Source organism: Elephantulus edwardii, unplaced genomic scaffold (genome assembly GCF_000299155.1).
Source record: "Elephantulus edwardii isolate Elephantulus edwardi_28Jun2011 unplaced genomic scaffold, EleEdw1.0 scaffold00055, whole genome shotgun sequence".
Classification (NCBI taxonomy): Eukaryota; Metazoa; Chordata; class Mammalia; order Macroscelidea; family Macroscelididae; genus Elephantulus; species Elephantulus edwardii.
The window spans coordinates 9,527,617-9,548,065 of record NW_006399805.1 but is presented as its reverse complement, the minus strand read 5'-3'; the positions used below and the strand labels follow the sequence as shown (position 1 = coordinate 9,548,065).

At 42.0% G+C, this 20,449-nt stretch overlaps 2 protein-coding genes across 4 annotated transcripts in view; both read right to left on the bottom strand.

Moving 5' to 3' along the window:
- Positions 1-19,247, bottom strand: part of LUC7L2 (LUC7-like 2 (S. cerevisiae)) — a 48,195-nt gene extending 28,948 nt beyond the window's left edge. For all 3 annotated transcript variants that reach the window (XM_006887157.1, XM_006887159.1, XM_006887158.1), the window contains exons 1-2: positions 19,187-19,247; positions 5,209-5,303 (exon numbers count right to left, since the gene is read on the bottom strand). In XM_006887157.1, coding sequence (XP_006887219.1) covers positions 5,209-5,303; positions 19,187-19,247 — 156 coding nt within the window. The remainder of the gene's footprint in view (positions 1-5,208; positions 5,304-19,186) is intronic.
- A 452-nt stretch (positions 19,248-19,699) lies between these two features.
- Positions 19,700-20,449, bottom strand: part of LOC102853862 — a 17,949-nt gene continuing 17,199 nt past the window's right edge. Inside the window, exon 4 of the mRNA XM_006887219.1 lies at positions 19,700-20,230. Within this exon, the coding sequence (XP_006887281.1) occupies positions 19,700-20,230 (531 nt within the window). The remainder of the gene's footprint in view (positions 20,231-20,449) is intronic.

Sequence of the window (20,449 nt, the reverse complement as noted above, 5' to 3'; positions counted from 1 at the left end):
TCAAGTCGTCTCAAATTCTTTCTAAATGAATGTTTCTATAGTAGACTGAGAAAAACAAAACAATGTGTAAATTTGCGAAATATTAACGATGATATACTTCAACATCAACACCCAGAGGTAAAGCATAGTGTTCAGCTAATTGGGAAACTCTAGAAATCGACTGTCATATCTTACATTAAATAAATAAATAATCAATCAATCAAGCCAGTACTCTGGGCTACTAAAGCTAATAAATGCAAACTCACTCACTGATGTCTAGTCAGAATCAACTCACAAGTGACCATCAGGTTTTTGGGAAGCTCTAACTGCATGGGAGGAAACTGCCCATCTTTCTTCCCACAGAGCTTTGGGTGGATTCAACTTCAGAGAGACTCCATCTTTGGTCAGCAGAGCAACTCCCTACAGATTAGGCCACCAGACCTCCCTAATGCCAAAAGACACCTTTACGTAACAACATATTCTCCTTTAAAAAACAGAACACAACAAAATGTTAAGATCTGCAGTCTAATTTTTGCATTTTGCATGAGTTAAGCAACTGCTGTCATAGTCTGATCAGCAAGGCAACAAAAGCAAGATGCTGCTCTGCTTCCTTACCTTCTAAAAGCTAACAGCTTTACTAGTAACAAAGTAATCTCTGAGAATGGCTTTTTGAGACAGATTTACTTAGCACTCTCCTTTTGTATGGATTAATTATTCGGGCAAGACAATAAGGGCACTGTTCAAGATGCTGATGCTTGGGATACAACACAGGAGAAAGCCAGGCCCTGCCTTTGGGACACTTACATGGTTCAGCTGGTTGAGGATATTGTGTGCAGGTCTACTTCTGATCACTTATTCTGCTTCTCCATATGTTCATGGCTCTTTTGCGCATGTACTATCAAAGAGACTTCAGCAGTTTTTACATTCAGGTTTGTGTGTACCCAATTAACTGATTTTAGATCAAGCCTTAACAGAAAGTCAGAGAAGCAATAGAGAGAGTTTCAATTAGTAAACATTGCATATTGGATAAAACCCAGAGCCTACTTGGGCACCATAAAATCAAGCTGCTTAAAATTTTCTATCAATACCCCAACCAATTCTTCTAAATAGAGTGAAGCTTTCTAAATTGAGTGAAAATCTCTAAAACCGTCCCCCATTACTACATTTTTATCTTCTACAATGAGTGTGTGTTCACCCTCATGCATGCGTGCGCACACACACACACAGTCCCACAAGAAACTAACCTATGAGAGGTTGTGTCATTTACAGAAACCATGTAACACGCATACTACATTTGTAGAACAGAGTATTCCTCAAGGTCTGTTCTTTTCTTTTTTTTAAATTACTTTTTGTGTGTTTACCGTCAAATCGGATCTGACTGGTACAGGAGGAGACTGCCCTTCCTTCTCCAGCAGAGCATCTGGTGGATTCAAAACACGTACTTCTGGGATTGCAGTGCAGCTTCTTGTCACTAGGCCACCAGAGCTCCCTAAGGTCTGTTCTTTTCAAACTCTTCCTTTTTTCAGCAGCAGAGTCCCTTTAATTCTTTTTTAAAAATTATTTTTACTATTTTTGTGCATGTCTATGTACTATTAAATTGGATTTGACTGGTACAGAAGGAGACTGTCCCTCCGAGCAGAGAATCTGGTGGATAGCAGAGCCCTCTTTAAAAACAATGTTTAATGGAAAATTTCTACATTTAAAATACATAAAACTTTGCTGAAATAGAAGACTGGTTTCTAGTCTAAAAGATGCTTCCAAGAAGCTAGAAGCATCTGAAGATCACTGTCCCCAGTAATTCTTTATCTTTTTTTTTTAAAATATAATCACAAAACCCTTGTTTTGAAACAGCACTTAGTTTTATATAAATTTGAGACTCCTGCATGGTAGGTATAGGTACTCTGTAATTCGGTACTGAAACTTCTAACAGGCGCACTTTCTCCAAGCTTCATTTTTCATCATCTACAAAATGATGCCCCTAGACGAGAAAACAGTTAACTCTGCCAGTGCCTGACTTACATTTCCTGATGAGGTCTATAGTAAGAGAACTGGCTGTTCTCCTGAGTCTAGGGCATGGACATTATGATAGTATACTTCTCCATGCCTGCAGATTTCATTTCAGGCTTCTGTGACCCTGTCTAAATAAATAAATAAAAAATAAATAAATTTAACACTGTTATAGGGACTGAGTGGTCCTCCAAAAAGAAAAATGTTATAAATCCTAGCTTGTGATAACAACCCAATTCTAAAAAGGATTGTCTTTGTTATGCTAATGAAACAGGATTTGTGCAGAGTGTTTTGAAGCAATCGCTTAGGATCTCCAAAGCAGCAGGAAAACAGAAGATGAAGCCTCTGGATGCTCTCTGAAGCCAAAGGAGGAATTCTCGACCTGAGTGTTAGCTCTGAGTTTTTGGACCTCTCGTCTCCTAAAGTATGAGAAATTAAGTGTGTTTGATAAAACCATTCACTTCCAACGAACTGACTAAACGAATTATCACTTCCTGGTTAATGTAGCACAAGATGACCAAATCAAATGCATTCTGCAAATTATTGCTATTATCTTCCTCTCAAAGCACTAGGAATTAGATGGCAGTGTCTTTATTTAAACACTTCAACAAGCTTAGCTTTCTTGGGGAAACAAGAAAACTATGTATGGGAAATAGTCTCTGAGAAAAAAGTGACAACTGCTAATGTTTGTGTTCTGCTTTTATTGAAGAAGGAAGCCCTCTACCATCTGCCCAATATATAAAACAAGGAAAAGTCCAGAGTGTGGCTATACCTCACAGGATTGTTTTGACAGCTAAATGAGCAAAATTCTTGCTCAAAATAAGTCTGCTCTAATTAAGACAAAATGGAAAACTCAGGTTTTTATGTACAGTGTTATCCTTCTCACCATAAAATCATTATCCTTGTCTAATTAGACTGATACTCTGTTCTATATTTTATTGCCTCTGATTACTTTATTAGCTTAAGAATCAGCAATGTTACGGTAAAAAGTAAAATGTTTTATGAGCATTTTTACAAAACTCCATAGACATTTCATACTAATTGTCAATTTTAAGTGCATTACTAGAAAAATCTCCATTTCCAAGTGGCTGACATAAAAGCAAAACTTTTTATAGTGAAAAAGGTTAAGAACTGCACTTGTATCCATTCTTTTGCTAACAAAGAATCTAAAATACTGGTAAGCCATATTCTAACAAAGGATGGCCTCTAAAGAACACAGAAGAGCTCTAACAAACTCACAGTTACAGCTCTTTTCACCACTACATAAAGGCAAGAAACATGCACCTTCACAGGACAGAATTGTGAGCGGGTAGACAGAGACCTTGTCCTAGAAAAGCATTGTTCTGCATGGATTGGCCTCTACAGAAACCACAGTTTTAGTAATAAAGGCCATTCTGTACAAGGAACCAGCAGTCCTTTTTAGGAAGAGCACAGGAAGCCACACTGAGAGGGGTTCTAGGTTCTCAAGGGCACCTTGCACTCTGAAAACCCTGGGGTCCTGCCAGTGCTCTAAGAGGCTGCTTCACTGAGGAGGTCACATCTTCCGGCTCCCATTCTCCAAGTGTTATCAAGCTGACAAATGGGACATACTCCCCCAATTTCCAGTCAAATGTACTTTTTTAGAAGTGCTTTCCCTTTTGTCACCCAACCCAAGACACAACTAATTTTCAACAGCACTCACTATTGCTTTCTGTAGTACACTAGAAAAATGCTACCAATTAAGTTAAAAACCGTTTTGCTAAAATTAATTCTAAGATAAACATTCAGAGATGTTAAATGGGAGGGGAAGTGTATCTTAAAATCCAGACAAGAATCCTGGAAGAAATGTCTAAGATCAACCATTCCATTTAACAAGAAAAAAAAATTTTCTGCAGAGGAGAAAACATGGATAAAGATCAGAAAACTGGGGTTCAATACAATCTCACTTTCAAGCAACCAAACTGAGTGATCTGAAGTCAGAGAACAGAACTGAAGCTAATCTGTTATCTGTAATTGGTGACTTTATACACCTCACAGGATTATTTTGACAGCTATATGAGAAGGTACTTTACAAAGTGTACAGCACAACCATGCTGTCAGCTCTCTCCTACTCATGCCACCCTGAAGATGTCTGAAGAAATTCTCCAAGGTAAGTTGAAGTTCTAAAAACTAAGCTCTGCGTTCTATTAACCAACACTCTATTCATGGCCTCTCTTTCAGAAAGAGGGAGATCAACAAGCGGGACCAACCCAGCGACTTCCACAATGGGCTCAAGCATCACCGAGGTCACAAGGATGGTATGGTGCAGGAAGGACAAGCAAGGTTCATATCTGTTGTTCACATGAATCATTGGTGACTCAATGGCATCAAACAACTACTACTCATTATCTCCAAAATATCTGAACTCGCATAAAAGTTACACAAAATTACTTTAACTGTTAAATATGAGGCAACTGCACATGTGGCAAATCAAAGTATCTACTACAGACTAAACAGACTTCAAATGTCTTACAGGCCAGTAGAAAATAATTAGAGAAACTCCAAGAGAAGGTAAGAAAGTTCATTCTGTACATTATCTTCAATGTCCTATCCAAGTTTCCTCATGATCATGAAGCTACACAAATCTTAATAACAGTGATGCATATTGTTTTATATGAAGATTTACTGTGCCTTAGTAAAAATAACCAAAAAACAACAACAAAAAAAAAAACACCCCACACAAATATTTTAAAAAATCAATTACAATTGACCTTGGAAGCCTGTACTACGTCCTACCCCCATCCACTGCAGTCAAGATTCCAAAAAGAAATTTTGACTGGAGATAGGAACTGCTCCCTAAGATGGCAATCAGCTCCACAGCGTTTGACAGGAACATGATGCTTGGGGTTCCTGAGAGCCAAGAGGGAATTTTTTTAAATTTTGTTTTTTAAAGGGTTGTCTTAGCAGCTCAAATCTGAGTTGTTCATAGGTCAACTATAAATGATTTTTGAACCAAAACATACAATTGCTCAATAACTGACTCTGCAAAATGCTTTGATAAAAGAGACTGCTCTGAAGACTAGGGGGGAAAATTATAAAAGTAGTTACAACTTCTGTGAAACAAAGAATAAAATCATCCATTGAATTAAGCAAATGACAGGAGACTCACAGTTCCTCCTCTAACAGCGTTAAAAAAAACTAATATATTATTATCTCATAAATTTAATCAGTAGCCAAACTTGGAACTTATTAGTAAATACGTACAGTTCCAGAGAGAACATCATGGGGGCAACAGTTGAGAAGATGACTCTTGCAAACTCTGTCATCACTGAATTTGATTCGTTGACGAGTGGTATCTCCTGTAATACAGAAAAGTTGGTAACATTCAAGGTTAGACAACTGGCAAGTATTTGTTTCCTGAGTGCTACTACTACTAGCCTTTTATGTGTGGCTCCATCCATACCCATTTGTAAGTCAGCTCAGGAAGGATTAGTTTTAAACATCCTACAGAAGAACTACTTTAGATAACATGCAGTTGCAGTAGGTATACTGCATATGAAACTCAAAAGTCAAAGTGGGAAAGCAACATCCTGTTAGAGGACTTCAGGACAGCACAGGACTCAGCAGGAATGGACCTGACAAGATTACTGAGTCCACTCCTTCATTCCGCAGGTGAGGAAACCGAGGCCCCGAGGTTGAGCTGACTGTGGAAAACCCTCTAGGAGCTTCTACGGTACAGTGTTCCCCTCTTGACATTAAGGGTTGGTTTATTTTGGAGTTATGGACAGTAACTGGAACAAAAAAGGAATCTGGCAAACATTGCATACACACTGCGAGTCCCCACTGAACCCCAGACGCCATTTCTTCCACTATTTTGTCCCAGCTGCAGTGTCTCCCTTTAGTTGCTGGAAGGGGTTAGAGAGGGTAAAATAAGGTGGTCAAGAGCGTACAAACCTGGAAGAAGGACTTACACCCCAAACAAAGGCTCACTGCCTACATGACCTGCTCGCCTTCATGCCTCCAAAGGTCCCACATCTCCAGATCTCAGGGAGTCTGTGCTACTGATGCCAAACTGGGTACAATGAAATTCATCCTCTCTTCATCTTAACACAGTTATCTCCTAAGCAACAGAAGGCTCCAACCTGCTTCTTAAACATGGCTAGCTACTCAAAACTTCAAGGAATCTAAGGATAAGAAAGGTAACTAGTTTAATAAAATACAGATATTATTTTCTTTAAAATCTCCCTATAAAAACAAAAGAAAAAACTAAGACCGTTTCTTCTCTCTACATAAAATGATAAGCCCTAAGAAACATGTTCTAGGTAACCTTCAAACTGTAATAACCCCTGATGTCATCAGTAATGTGTGAAAACCTACTGGTGAATTACTGAAGCAAAAAACATTTGTGGTAACAAAGGAAAGGAAATATTCCTGTACTTCCCATGATGCCTAGAGCATGCAAAAGACTCATCCTCATAAAAAAATTTTTTTTTTCATCAAGGAAATGAGTCAGTGACTTCAATCAATGTTTGTATTTTCACATGAGTAATTAAAAAAGTTACTTCTGTCATGGAGGGAGGGCGGAGAGATTTTGTTCAAAAATTGTTTTAACTTGGAAACTCAGGAACTAGGGCACATAAAATTTCATCAACAGTAAAATAAAGCTAAGACCACAGCTTCAGAGTAATTCGACAATAGGTTTTCTAGAGACTAGTCAGTAGGTTATTTCTGACAATCCCTGAATGTTCATGCCTGCTACTATAATAAGTTATTGTGGTGGTCCTTTTTGGCTATTTAACACAACTGCTTTTGTTCCACATTCATTAACACATCTGAAAAGTTGGTGGTAACTCACGGCTCGGCGAGCGCAGGGCCTTTCTGACACTCCCTTGCAGACTGAAGTAGGCAGGCATAGATACACTGAACCTTTACAAATAAAACAAGGGGCCAGATTGTTCAATTCGTATATGGTAGACTCTGCCAGCAATCTCAATACAGCATCTAGAAGTACATGTCGAATGTAAAGATTCTTGTATATAAAAACAGAAATGAACAGTCAAGTTGTTTTATTTTTTTTAAATACGACAACAGTCCCCTTCCCCACAAGAAGTCCAAGGCTGGAGTTCTGGAAAAGTGGTCCTAGTGCCAACTGGGGTTAAAAATATGCTTAAAGTGTGTCACACCAAGACTTTGGTAAAGGTCTTAATTACACAGTCCTACAAGCTAAGCTCACACCAGAATGGCAATGCTGCTTGATATCCAGTAATTAGTAGATTTAACAAAATGAAAAATACAAATTTTAATAGCAAAGGGGGGAAAAGCTGCTTAGATATATACAGGCATTTCCCTGCTACAAGTACCTGCGAAAACACCCCAAATCTACTCATTGCCATTGAGTCAGAACCAATTCATACCCTCCATTGGTTTTCCAAGGCTGTAAGTCACATGGGAAGAGACTATCTTTCTCTCAAGAGCCTGCTAGTGGATTAGAACTGTCAAAGAAGTAAAGGCTTTTGGTTACCAGCACAACTCCCTACAGACTCTGCCACCAGCGCTGCCTAGGCTTGGGTAATGCAACAGAAGGATCACTTCAGTGCTTCGCTAGGCCCAGGGCATTTTATTACAGCCCAGGCTTGGGGGGAAGACACCACAAGATAATCAAGCGTTTTCTAAGCAAATATTCCATCAAGCAGGGTGACTGGTTTTGCTTAAGAAATCATAACATTAAACCTGGTAATATTAAGATATACGTGCCCTAAATGAAGACACAATTATTTGATAAAATTTTAACAATTCCAAGTATAAACTCAATAGTACCTCTGATGAGCAGGGAATGTTCCATTAAGTGCCAAAAAGGATGTCAGAAAATAACTCCTCACTGTACATATGAATGGGTGCTTTGTAAATATTTAGTAACAATAGTAAGCAGAGTTTATTACAGACATTTTTAAAACAATAAAATCCTTAATAATTTGAGATACAGAACTACCATGAGAAGGACCAGAATCTGCATTTTTTTTTACTGGTATATTAATGATTTTATTTAAGGAACTTTAAGGATAACATTTTAAAGTAATTTAGCTACATCTTCATGCAGGATTTAAGAAACTGAGTTGGGTTCATGCCATGAAAGGATAATAGAATAACAAAGGATTTAAAAATAGAAATAGTAGTTATCTCACTTTTGTTCCCGATATGTGGCCCAAATCATGGTTGGTTTTTTTTTTGTTGTTTTTTTAAAGGGGGGGGGGGTCAAAACAGAAAAATGTACTACAAATAATAGGGAACAAATAAGAACCAAATCTCAAAATACAAAGCACTATTTTAGGTTGTACAGTACTATTGGGTTTTCTGGGCACACAGCTAAAAATAAACTGAAGCAGGGAAAAGAAATCTATGTTACCTTAAAATTGGATCAAAACTACTCTGTGATAGACATGGGAGTTTACAGAGGCAAACAAAACAAGGTCTCTACCCTCAAGAGACCAATAATTTTTCTGAAGAAACTGGACACAGAATGAAGAAACAGTAATAACATAAGGAGCATGATCCATGTGCCACATGAGTGTTTCAAACAGTACTTCAGGAACACCAAGATTATAATAACCAGTTAAGGACTGGGCGGGCTTAAAGATTTAATGTAAAATGTAATATAAGTAAAAACCAAACTTTGAAGAAGGATTTAGATCAAAGGATAGACAAGAGCATTATAAAATCAAAGAATAGCTTCAACAGGCAGAAAAGCTTGGGAAGAGAAAACAGTCAACTGAACTTTGACAAATAGCTTCATGTACAAGAAAGCAAAGCTGGGGCAAGAACACTTTAGGGAAACTTTTGTTGGTTTTTCCCTCATAATTTTTCTCACTTTCTTAAGCTTGATTTTAAAAATCTGTTGACAATGTGGGGGAAGGAGTGGGTACCCTGAAGAAGGATGGGGCAAAGAAGTGACCATGATTTAACAACTAACAGAAAACCCCTCCTGGAAAGCACAACAGTGTCTTCCTCTAACCCACAGAACAGGAATTAAGGCTCTGCCAATGCTACAATGCTAGGTTTTTCAGAACTTGGCAAGCAAAGTGGCTTTCATGTGAATGAAAAATGTTACTATTCTTTCTTATCAAACAACTATCTACCCAACTCTCTCACCTCCCTCTCCTGTGTTAAGCCACATGAGTTCCCTGAATTCGAAACTTTCTTTGGACAGTTAGTCACAGACGTACATTAACACTGGGACCTACGTTATTCTTTAGCATCCAACAGAACCTGCAGTGATAGTGAAACTTATGAGCAGTGCGCTGTCAAAGAGGGCTCCTGTCCAAACTGCACCCAGTGCTCCTCTCAAAATCCCTGCCCATCTGCTAGGAAGGAAAAGCAGCTCCAGAGTCATCCCTAAAGCTGTCATTTTATAGCCAGGCCTTCTGTAGGACTTAAGACTTAAATTTGAGTACACACACTTAAAATCTTAGCCTATAACGGGATCTGACATGCATCTTTCCCAACATCCACCCCCTCCTGTGTCACCCACCCAGATCTGCCTTCCCCTACAATAAAATAAACTTTCATATGGGCTAACCTTAAAACATTAAAATTTTACTTGATCATTCTCTCCGCTGTTCCTTATGTTTTCCAAGCTATGAGTGGATGAGCAAGCTATATGATCAAAAACTGTGAAGGCTAAGCAGAAGTAAACTGAACTTAGTATTAAAAATTTAAAGAAACTTTCAAGTTTGACACAGATGACATTTAATGGTACGCAGAATCCTTAACAGCATATTAGGCATTAATAGAAAGCAACTGTTTAAAATAAACCACAAGTATTAAGTACTTCTTTTTGAAGCATTAGTTTAGAGCTTACTTAAGGAAAGTTTGAGCAACTACCACACACAAGCAGATATAAGCATTATCTAATCCCTGAAAGGAGGCAGGAGGGAGAGGGAGGAAACTCTCTTCTTGGGCACATTAGTTGAGGACAAGGTTCACAAATGGCTTGAGGGAGGGCAGGTTCCTGCTTCCTGAAGTCAGAACTGTACTCCCTTACAGAAGAGAAACCCAGAACTAAAGAGGTATAGCACCCTGTCCCCTCAAACAGAGTTTCCCCTTCTTACACCTCGTTTCTTCCTGCCCATAGTGCGTAGTATTGAGGACACAGCAATGCAGAACTATAAAGACCCTCATCAATTTCTGGTCAGGAAGAGATTTTAAGCACTCAAACCAACCCTGTCTTCAAAGGAACCAAGGTAAAAGCAAGTGGCCTAGTGGTAAGGAGCTGCACTGCTAATCTAAATGCAAAGTGTTTCAAACTCACCAGATGCTCCAAGATATAAACATGAGAAATGTCCTCCTGTGCAACTTACAGCCTCCGAATATCTACCACAGCATCAGCTTTGAGTAGGTTCCCACTCAACAGCACATTAACAACATTACTGTGGGGACTACCACAGTGAGGATCCAGTCAGATCACTCTTTAAACTTTCTCACCGACTCTGCCAACTTCTTTTGCTCACCTATGTTTGCTGTTTCTCATAATCTTAAAAAAATCAATCCTTAAATAATTCTGCATACTCTGGTTTCTCGTCAGACCATATAAATCTTTTGCCTTAAATAATGCTGCTTAAAAAAACAAACACCACCTCAGGAAGTCTTTCATAATTAACTTTGTTAAGAAAATGCTCCCTTCTCTATCATGAGGTTCTCTTGTTAAGAAACACTCTCAGAACAATCGACTGTACATGTGCATCTGTTTGATAGCTGCTTCTTCACACTTCAATGGCTAACAAAGACGCACCACCACGCCTTGGCATCAATATGGTAAAAGATGCATTAAGAACAGTGAATGTGACTTGATGTATGTTAAACTGTGTAGAAATGTTACATAAAAGCACTATGCCTAACAAGGCAATGAGAAAAGCCAACTACTGCAGTAGTCTCCCTTTCAAATCTGTGCCATTTCTGCCAAACAGACTTATGTAAGTCCCTTAAGTAAAAAGAAATGGTGGCTTTCTTCTCCTCCAAAAACACAATGCAAACAGGAGGATACCTGATACTTAAAAGGCTCCCTGCTTGTCTCCTGGCTCATACAGCTCTATTCCAGCTTCTACTAGATTATAAAGTATTGTCTCCATCCTAATTCCCATGTCAAGTACAGAAAATTTAAAAATGCATTAAAGAAGAAATTTCCAGAGTAAATTCACATTCAGCTAGGGATGATCCAAGACCCACATGCTGGAGAAAATCTCCCAGCTCACCTGTCTCCTGGAGGTCATTCTACAGACAAGGACTGGACATTACCTTGGGAGAAGGCTTACGAGAATCTTGCAGTGCTACTAAAATGGGTGTGGGTTGGAGACAGGAGAAAAGCTAGGGGAGCTGCACCTTCAGGATTCTATTCTGATCCCCAAGCCCCATTTCTTCCCAGCCTGTAAACATAGGCAAAGGTCAGTGCTATCACAACTGAAGAAAACCTCTCAAGATCTTTACCTTTCTTAAGAGACTCATTAGAAAAGCTTGAATAAACAAGCAAAACTTGAGTTCTAAGTGTAGGCTATTACATAACACATTTTAAGCTCTTTCCTATAAAGAAGTCATTCATTAAAAAGTTGCAGCCTGTGCCATCCTTTTAGAGGTTGGAGTGGAGGCCTAATCAGCTCACCAATGAACTCAAAGTGTACTAAATGACAGGCAAGTTTTTCGCTACCACCACATCTGGCCCAATGAGTGGTTCATGATAGTAATAATTCTTGCCACAAGTATAATTTAATAAATAAATTGCAAAAATAAATTATGGTCCGCTAACTTATGTATTTTGACACTTACAGGGTTGTAATATCTGGTACCATAACAACCCAATTCTGGATGTATCAGATATATCTGATGCATTCTCTAAACTAGAACTTTTTAAACCCAAGATCAGAGCAATGAAAGCTATCTCTAGCTATGAAAAAATAGCTGGAAAGAATCAACAAAAAGGTTTATCTATTTAAAAAGGTAAGTTTCTCATAAAAGCCAGGCAGAAAACAAGCAAAGGGAAGACACAAAAAAGGAAAAGAAAATATCAAAGAACAAAGGTGATAGATAGCAACCCAATAACAAAGGCAGAAAAATGAGAAACACACATTCGTGAAGGAGACATGAGCACTACACAACATAGCAGAACACTGACACACTGGACACATTTTTGTCCCCAAGACAGCTCCTGGACAAAGACTGAAAGGGCCATAAAGACTTGACTCTAATGGTTTTCATCTTTTCTACAAATTTGAGGAAAATAATCAAACAACATTTGTTAATTCACAAAACTGTTTGTACTTTGTACTTTATTTGAACTTTTATTCAAAAGTATAATCAGTGTAAGAGAACTTATCACAATAAATTTAACTGTTGATGTGTAAATACTCATTCCCCACCAACAAGATCTTAAGTCTAGGACTAAAGTAAAGTCACAGAGGACAGATATGCTTGCTATCATATCTATAAAAGGGGAAAGGCAGAGCAATAACTAAATTGACCCAACTTGGGAAAGTAATGAAAGCAAGAGGCTCTTAGCAACAATTACTCTCTACTGCAGCATGCTGACCAGTCAATACACTCTCTTAATATCATGTAGTAAACAGAATCTTCAAAACGCAACTCTGTACTTTGTCCACTTGGTGCAGAATTCTAAACACTACTCTCCCTCAGTTTCTCTTCTAGAGCTAAAATTTTCTGACAAATGGCTTTCTCCACAACCTGGCACAGTTCCCCACTCCCAGCATGGATCAAGTTGGTGAAATGCTGCAATGTTAGCCAAATGAGGTCAATTCATTCTGGAAGTCTCAGAAGGGCCTCAGTAGGGGTGCTCCATGTTTCCATTTCTGAGCAGTCCTTTCTGTTCAGGGGTCTGGGAATATGGTACATAAAAGTTCCAATCACCTGCCTGTCACCTAGACCAGGGTTATCAAAAACGTGGAATTTTAGAAAAGAGAATTTCAGGTTGCCTATAATTTTATCAACATGACATCTTCAACACAACTGCCAAGTAAGTATCACAATTAAGTCAAGAAAAGATTCCATCTGGCCCAAGCATGTATTGAATACATTTAACAAGTTTAGGATGTTGCCTAGTGGCTCCAAAGAATAAAGACAATCTCCTCCCGTGCGACTTACAGCCTCAGAAACCTGCTGGAAATCAGCTATGAATGAGCTGGTTGACTCAACGGCAGTGAGTGAGTGAACAAGTTCTAAAGGACCTCTGGTAGGATAGTGGTTAAAGAGCTCAGCTGCTATCTAAAAGCAAGGTGGTTTCAAATCTACCCTGTTCTTAGGAAGCAGCCTGCTCCCACAAGATTTATAGCCATTGGAACCCTATGGGACAATTCTTGCAGCCTACGGGGTCAACAAGAGTCAGGAAGAGCTAGATAATAACAGGTTGGGATGAAATCAGTTACAGCTTCAGAGTACCATGTTATCTTCTCTGTATTTATTTTTATGATGACATTAGTGCTCACTTTAGATTTTTTTTAAAGTGAGTTTGCAAATATATGCAAAAGAGAAAAAGCAAGGTAAAAAGAGTACAGTGATATCAGTGATTAACATCTAGAAAAAGCTAAACAATGGTTCTTAGCTTTACATGTATACTGGAGGGTTCCTGAAACACACACTGAAGTTCTTGGGCGATACTGAGGTTGCTGGTTTGGAAATCACTAGACCTGAGCCAATGAAGCTTTTCTTTAAAATGGCCAGTAGTCAACATTTCAGGTTGGCCAGCCACATGCCTCTGTTGTAGCTCTTCAATTTTGTTGTAACACAAAGCAGCTGGACAACACACAGAGTGGACATGGGCACCAATAAAACTTCACTGACAAAAAGGTGGGCTATGTCCTAACTCTTCACCTACAGCACACACTGAGACAACACAAGATAGCTTGGCTTGTTTGTAATCTAAAGTCAGGTGCTGCTGACTTGATTCTGACTCACAGCAATTCAATCTGTGCAGAAAAGAGGTGCATTCCATATTCAGAATAAAGACATCTCTAAATGAGTTCAAACTATCAAACTTTCAGTTATTAGCCCACTTAACCATTGGCATTGCTGAAGGGTTCTATGTAACCTAAGTGTAGAATATAGAAGCCACAAATACAAAGGTATTAGATAAATTGTCATCACTGGTTAATATGGGTCAATATTCAATGAGAATTTTAAAATTTCCATTCCTTCTCTAGCTCATATCAAAAGCAAAATATCAGAAAAACAGCATGTTACTATTCTGACTTTTCAAAATTACAAATTGCTGAGTTAAAAAAAAAAAGGAAGATTTTTGGAGCTGTTACCCTGCCGTGCAGGAGTCCTAGCAGAAACTTCAGCCTTTTCTCAACTCCTCCATAAAGATGAATCCAAGTTTCCCTCTTTTTCAACTTAAGTCAGGTGTGATTCCCTGATTCTTCATTAACTACTAAAACGGCACACTAACCCTAATGGATTTGGTCCGTTTCACTCTTCTTTCTGGGATTCTAAGGAGCATCAGCCTCATATATTCTAATCCTACCTACATTTGCCGACTTCCCTGTTTTGAAGCCATCTGTTCAACACTATTAGCAAATCCTAGCTCTTAGGACTGGACTGCAGGAACCACCTGGTACTGAACACTTGATTTATGACACTTGCTTGCTTCTGGATTCCTGCTAACTTGTGGAATCATTTCAACATGTGGCTTGCAATCATTTATCATAACAGCCTATCTTTTATCAATAGAACTTTTGGGGGGGAAAAAAACCAAAATCACTTTTCATTTTTTTTAAAAAAATAAGTAGAACAGTATTTTTCTGCATTACTGTTAAGTGGAAATACTAGACTTCAAAATATAAAATAAGGCAAAAAAATCTGTTTTAATAACTCATTAGACAGTTAACAGACTTTTCAGTATTTTAGATATGCTTGGAACTCAAAATCAAGTACTTATTAAAACACAAAGAAATTACTGTATATAAACTCATCTATAATTTTCCACAATTCACCATGCAAAGAAATTTACAAGCTGTGTTTAAGATATACCCCACTACTATTTCAAAATGTGTGCTTCTTATGTACTGAAAATGGAACAGATTCGTTTACAACTGACCAAGAAATGAAGATGGTCCATGGTGTTAATGAGAGAAAACGTTTTCAATATTCACTACAAATTAAGGAACAGATTACAATAAACATGATTTCATAAAGAAAATAACACTACTTCAATCTTTGATTCAATAATAAATTTTGCCAAAAGGAAACAATAACTAAGAGGCAATAATTAGACACTACTAAACCAGATTAGGTAATAATGGACATTCTGAACTGTACTCTCTCATCACTCAGCATGTGGATTCCAGCATCCTTTCAAGTCTACATCTTAGAAACTAGCTATCACATGATATAATAAAACTGAAAAAGTATGATCAATGCCCTACCTTTACTGAGGAAGTATATTTTATAGCTTAGAAACAGTGTCATCAAAAACAGCTATTATAATTGGAAAGGTTAACTTGCCAAAAACATTCCCTCACCATAATGGACAACTAAAAATGCTATAAAACCCACACACATCACATTCTAATGGGTATTCGTTATTTTTAACAGCATATTACCATTGCTGACCTATGTAATCTCTCAGATGGGTTCTGTTCTCTGCTTAAGCATTATAAAGAATTAGGAGGGAATCCTCAGAACTACCTTCCGAAACTCCTCTCTAAACATTCTGAACGTTAGGATGTCATCTAAATCCAACCTCTCAATTTTGTAAAGAACAGTTTCTATCCTCTGCACTTTGCCAAATCTTTGTTGGTTCAGAGTATATCATTATTCAATCGCATTTACTGGCAAAGAGACTTTCCTAAGGGATATCCCTGCAGTTAATCCAGCCCTGAGAAAATGACAGTCTATGTGAAGACACTGGCTTCTCCTGGACAACTGTCAAATAAAATAGGCTCTCAAATTTCCCTTTACTGTTCCTTTCTGCTTTAAAATGTGTTCGAAGAAACAACTATCATCTCCCCTCTTTATGAACACCAATACTTAAAATGGGAAAGTAGTTACAAAATGTAGTGTACCTTAAACATGAGGAAAACACTAAGATCTACTTATTTTCTCTCCTACAAAAATTACTTTTCAACAGTTCTTAGTATAACACAGGAAAGTATTTATCTTCCTATTTAAAATAAAAAATTTAACTTGAGGCAAAAAAGGTGAAGTGACTTACCCACGGTTACAATTAGAGGTACGTACAGCTGGAGCTAGAAACCAGGTCCCTGAGTCTCAGCCCAGTGCTCTTTTCCTTAGCCCATTGATGCCTTATTAGAAAAATCCAAATACAGTCAGACCCCCAGGGACATGGGTACGAGTTACACTGATTCACATATACAAACTTTATATAGTGTGACCAATGTTTCAACTCACGCGGTACCCTGCTTCCATTTATGCAGTATGCCAGGCAGCGGCACGATTTTCAGTGGCACACAGGCGGTTGCCACCACCAGGGCCCTAGGCAAAATTGCAAAGAAGGCAAAGTTTGTCTTTGGCCCTCCCATTCCTTTATGCATTCCTCTTCCCCCCTCCTGGTCAGTCCCCTGCCCAACCTCCCAACGCCATCATGCTACCCTGGTTGTCCAAAGCTCACCAAGTCCCCACTCTCACCCAGGTCTGTCCTTTTTTCAAGTGACCAGTGATCCCCATTACCCTTCCCTTTTAAGTAATCTAAGCGATTCACTCACGTTAACTCAAAGTATGTGTAACTGGTGAGATTTAGATCTCAGAGGGGTTTGAAAAGAAACTAAGTCAAAGTTGTTGGGAAGGTAGGAAATGGAAAGACAAAGAAAAGTCAAGTTTTTCCAGAGATCATCAAAGCCTGTTACTTTCTCTGCCCTTCAGAATCTCCACAGACAAGACAACTTTAAGGGTGGGGTGGGTAACTGCCCCTGGAGTGCCACCACCTAAGCAGAGTTAAGTCTCTGGGTTTGAAAAGCAAACAAAAGCCACAGGCTGCCTTAAATACCTCCTGCCTAACCCTTTATCCCACCTCCTGGAGCCCCACTTTCATTCTGAGTGCCAAAGACACCAATAGCATTCCCTGTAAACTGCTCTTACGTGTAATAAAGTTTCCTAGCATATGGTTTCAAACTACATGAGGTTACATCCAGGTGCCACTATCCTGAAGTTAACATGCTAAAAAAAAAAAAAAAAAAAAAATTTAAAAAAATAATCCTGATTATATAAAGGTCTTGAATCATATCAGGAAACAAACTCCTTAGATAGGGCAAAAACAAGATGCGGATTCCATCATTATATGCCTGAAAGAGTTAATGTGGATAGCTTAAATACAACAACTGAAAGCCCATTCAATTCTTTCCCTTAAAAATTGTATATGCTTCTTACTTCTGGCCCAATATTGCAGTGAAAAAAACCCAGTGATTTCAAGTAAACGGATTCATAAGCCTGAGTTCACAGATGAATTCTTGAAGTGTGAACGGGTGAGGGGGAAATATCCAATAAGACACAAAAAACAATCATGTAGTTGGTTACAAACCATAAAAAACCCACTTCTGCTGACTATATACCCAGACATGTGTATGTGTACACGACTATGGGCATGGACATACTAAGCTCTGCACTACAACGGTGGGCTGCCTGCTTCAGAAATTTACCAGGTGATGATCATTTCATTGATTCAACTACCCTCCCAATAAGAATTAGGTAATTTAAAAAACCAAGGATTTAAAAGATTGCAAGTCTTAAATGAATTCTCTAATTGTATTAAGTTTTACTGGCTAAAACTCTTCAGAATATCTTTCCCTATTGGGAAAGGGACGGTATTAAGATGTGTTGCGACTAAAATAATCATTCTTACCTAAACAGGAAAACTTAAAACGTTATTTTTAATGACCATCAGCCTCGTCTCCTGGACAGGCTTTCACTCTTTTCTACACATCTACACTTGCTTGTCACTATGTCCCAGGAAGCAAAGTCCCCATTAAACTCGGAAAGGCCAATCCAAAAATACCTGCTGTTCCAAAGCTCTAAACTCAATAAATGGTTTCCCAGCCACCCCCATCTGGCCAGAGTTTTGCTAAATTTAGGTCGACTATCAATCTACTCAACTCTTAGCATGCAGAAAAGGCCTTGTCAACAAAGAAAATATTTGATTTTTCTTTTGCGTGGTCTGAAAACTATTTGCGTGCCTACGCATCCTACAGCAGTAAGCAGGGGGTTTTGGTTTTTATTTTTGTAAACGAAGTGCCGAACTAGACCTCCCTCCGTCCGACCCCACGTCCACAGGGGTCTCAGCAGAACTTGGCAGCGTCCATCACTAACTTTCCCCCACCTCCTGGTCCCCCCCTTCCACGCTCAGTGCCAGTCACCCAACTGCACTGCCTGTAAGAGGCAGGGCACCACCACCCACCCGAAGGTTCGAGGTTCCAATCTACCAGCTGCTCCGAGGGAGTTCGGACTCTCAGCACAACAACAACTTTGCTAGCAGCGTCGAGGGCAGCGACGCCGTCTCGTCTCCGCTTCAAAAGCGCCCATGATGACAAAGGCCAGTGCGGCTCTACTCGCGCTTCTCGTTTTGGGGCTCAGAGGGTCCCGGCCCCCCCCCCAGCTCTACGGCACCGGGCACCCGACTTGCAAAAGCGTCTACCGAGAGCACATGTCCACGCTGACCGCACGAAACCTCGACTGATGGAACAAAATGGAGCTCTCTCGGAAAAAAAAACAACCAGGGCACAGCCTGTGCTTTTCACCCAAAAGGGGGCCAAACGCACCCACGTCGAGCAACCACGGCTTGGGTCAAGATGCTCCCGGAGCCGTGTCGTTTCCGGGGCTCGGGGTGCACCCCCGGCGGGATGACACACCCAGGACGGGGTTAGGGGGGCTTCCCGCTCGTCAGCCCGGGCCCGGCGGACGGAGGCCCCCCGAGCGCTGGGCGGAGAAGGGGGTCCCGGGTCGCCAAGCGCGCCGCCCTCCGCGCCGGGGACGTGGGAGCCGCGCGTCCCCGCCAAGTCCGCGCGCCAGGCGCTCCCCGCCGCCTGCCAGGCCCCGCCTCGCCCCATTGGCAGCCGTTCCCGCCAATCCGCAACGTCACCGCCTCCAAGCCCGCCTGCCGAGCCCTGATTGGACGGGGACGGGCCCCCGGCCCTCGTGGTACCAATCTGGAGCCCCTTCCTCACCGCGCGCGCTCACGCCCAGTGCGCCCCGGCCTCGGCGCCCCTCCCCCACCCCGGGCCCGGCACCGGCTTACCGTCCCGGGACGTGCCCATCAGCTGGTCCAGCATCGCGCGCATCTGGGCCTGCGCCGACATGGCGGCGGAGTGGTGGCGGCCGGGCGGGGGTGGGCGCAGACCGGGGCTTTGGGGCAGGGGGACAGGGAGAAGGGGTGGGGGAGGCGAGACGTAGTCTCGGCGGCGGCCTCCGCTTCACGGCGTGCGCACGGGGAGCCCAGGGGCTGCGGGCAGATCCGGGCTGCGGGCCTCGCGACGATGGGAGTGTGGAAGGCGGCAGGCCCGAAGGCGGCCCTGATCCTCTCGCTAGGTCCGGCTCCAGAGGCAGAAGCGAGACGGAAACAGCGAGGTCTCGCCGCCAGCACCGCCACCCGCCACAAGCAGCCAACCCCCCTTCCGAACGCTGACGCCGCTCGCCGCCGCCGCGCCGTGAGCGCGCACGCGCCTTACGCGCGCTCGCTTCCCGTGGGGGCTCCACCAACGGGCGTCCAACCGCATTGGCTGCGCCCGCCCCGCCCAGCCGAAGGCCCGCCCTAACGGCTCCCAGGCGCGTGCACGTCGGCCGCGCCCGCGCCAATCTCGCGAGATTCCTTCCCGGGGACGCGTCCGCCTGCGGCGCTCAGCCGGGAGTTCCGGGCCGCGGGGGCTGGGTAGGTGGGCCGGGGGACCGCGAACCGAACCCGGGCTAGGCCCACGTGTCGAGTGCCAGCCCACGTCGGAAGTAAGCAGACGGTATGCTGGCTGGTCGACTGGGGTAAGCCGGCTTCGTGGACGGCGTGGGCACATGTAGTCCAAATGTCCCGAGTCCAGCGGGGGTCAGGCCCGCGCAACCATGCGGACCCCACGTGTCCTCGCTGCTTTTCCTCCAAGTGCAGCGCGGGGGCACTGAGCAGTTGATGACCTAGTCTTGGGTAAAGGAGGTGACCACAGCGCCGTCCTGCGTGGGGGTGAGCCCTGGAGAGAGCCAGTGCGTCCCGAGCCTCTCCCTGCTGTGGGGCGTCCCCAGGCCCCGTGCTGCGGGGCGCCCCATCCTCCCCCTGCTGCGGGGTGTCCCCCGTCCCCTGCTACGGGGCGTCCCGAGCCTCCCCCTGCTGCGGGGCGCCCCATCCTCCCCCTGCTGCGGGGCGTCCCCCGTCCCCTGCTGCGGGGCGTCCCCCTCCCCCTGCTGCGGGGCGCCCCATCCTCCCCCTGCTGCGGGGCGTCCCGAGCCTCCCCCTGCTGCGGGGCGTCCCCAGTCCCCCTGCTGCGGGGCACCCCATCCTCCCCCTGCTGCGGGGCGTCCC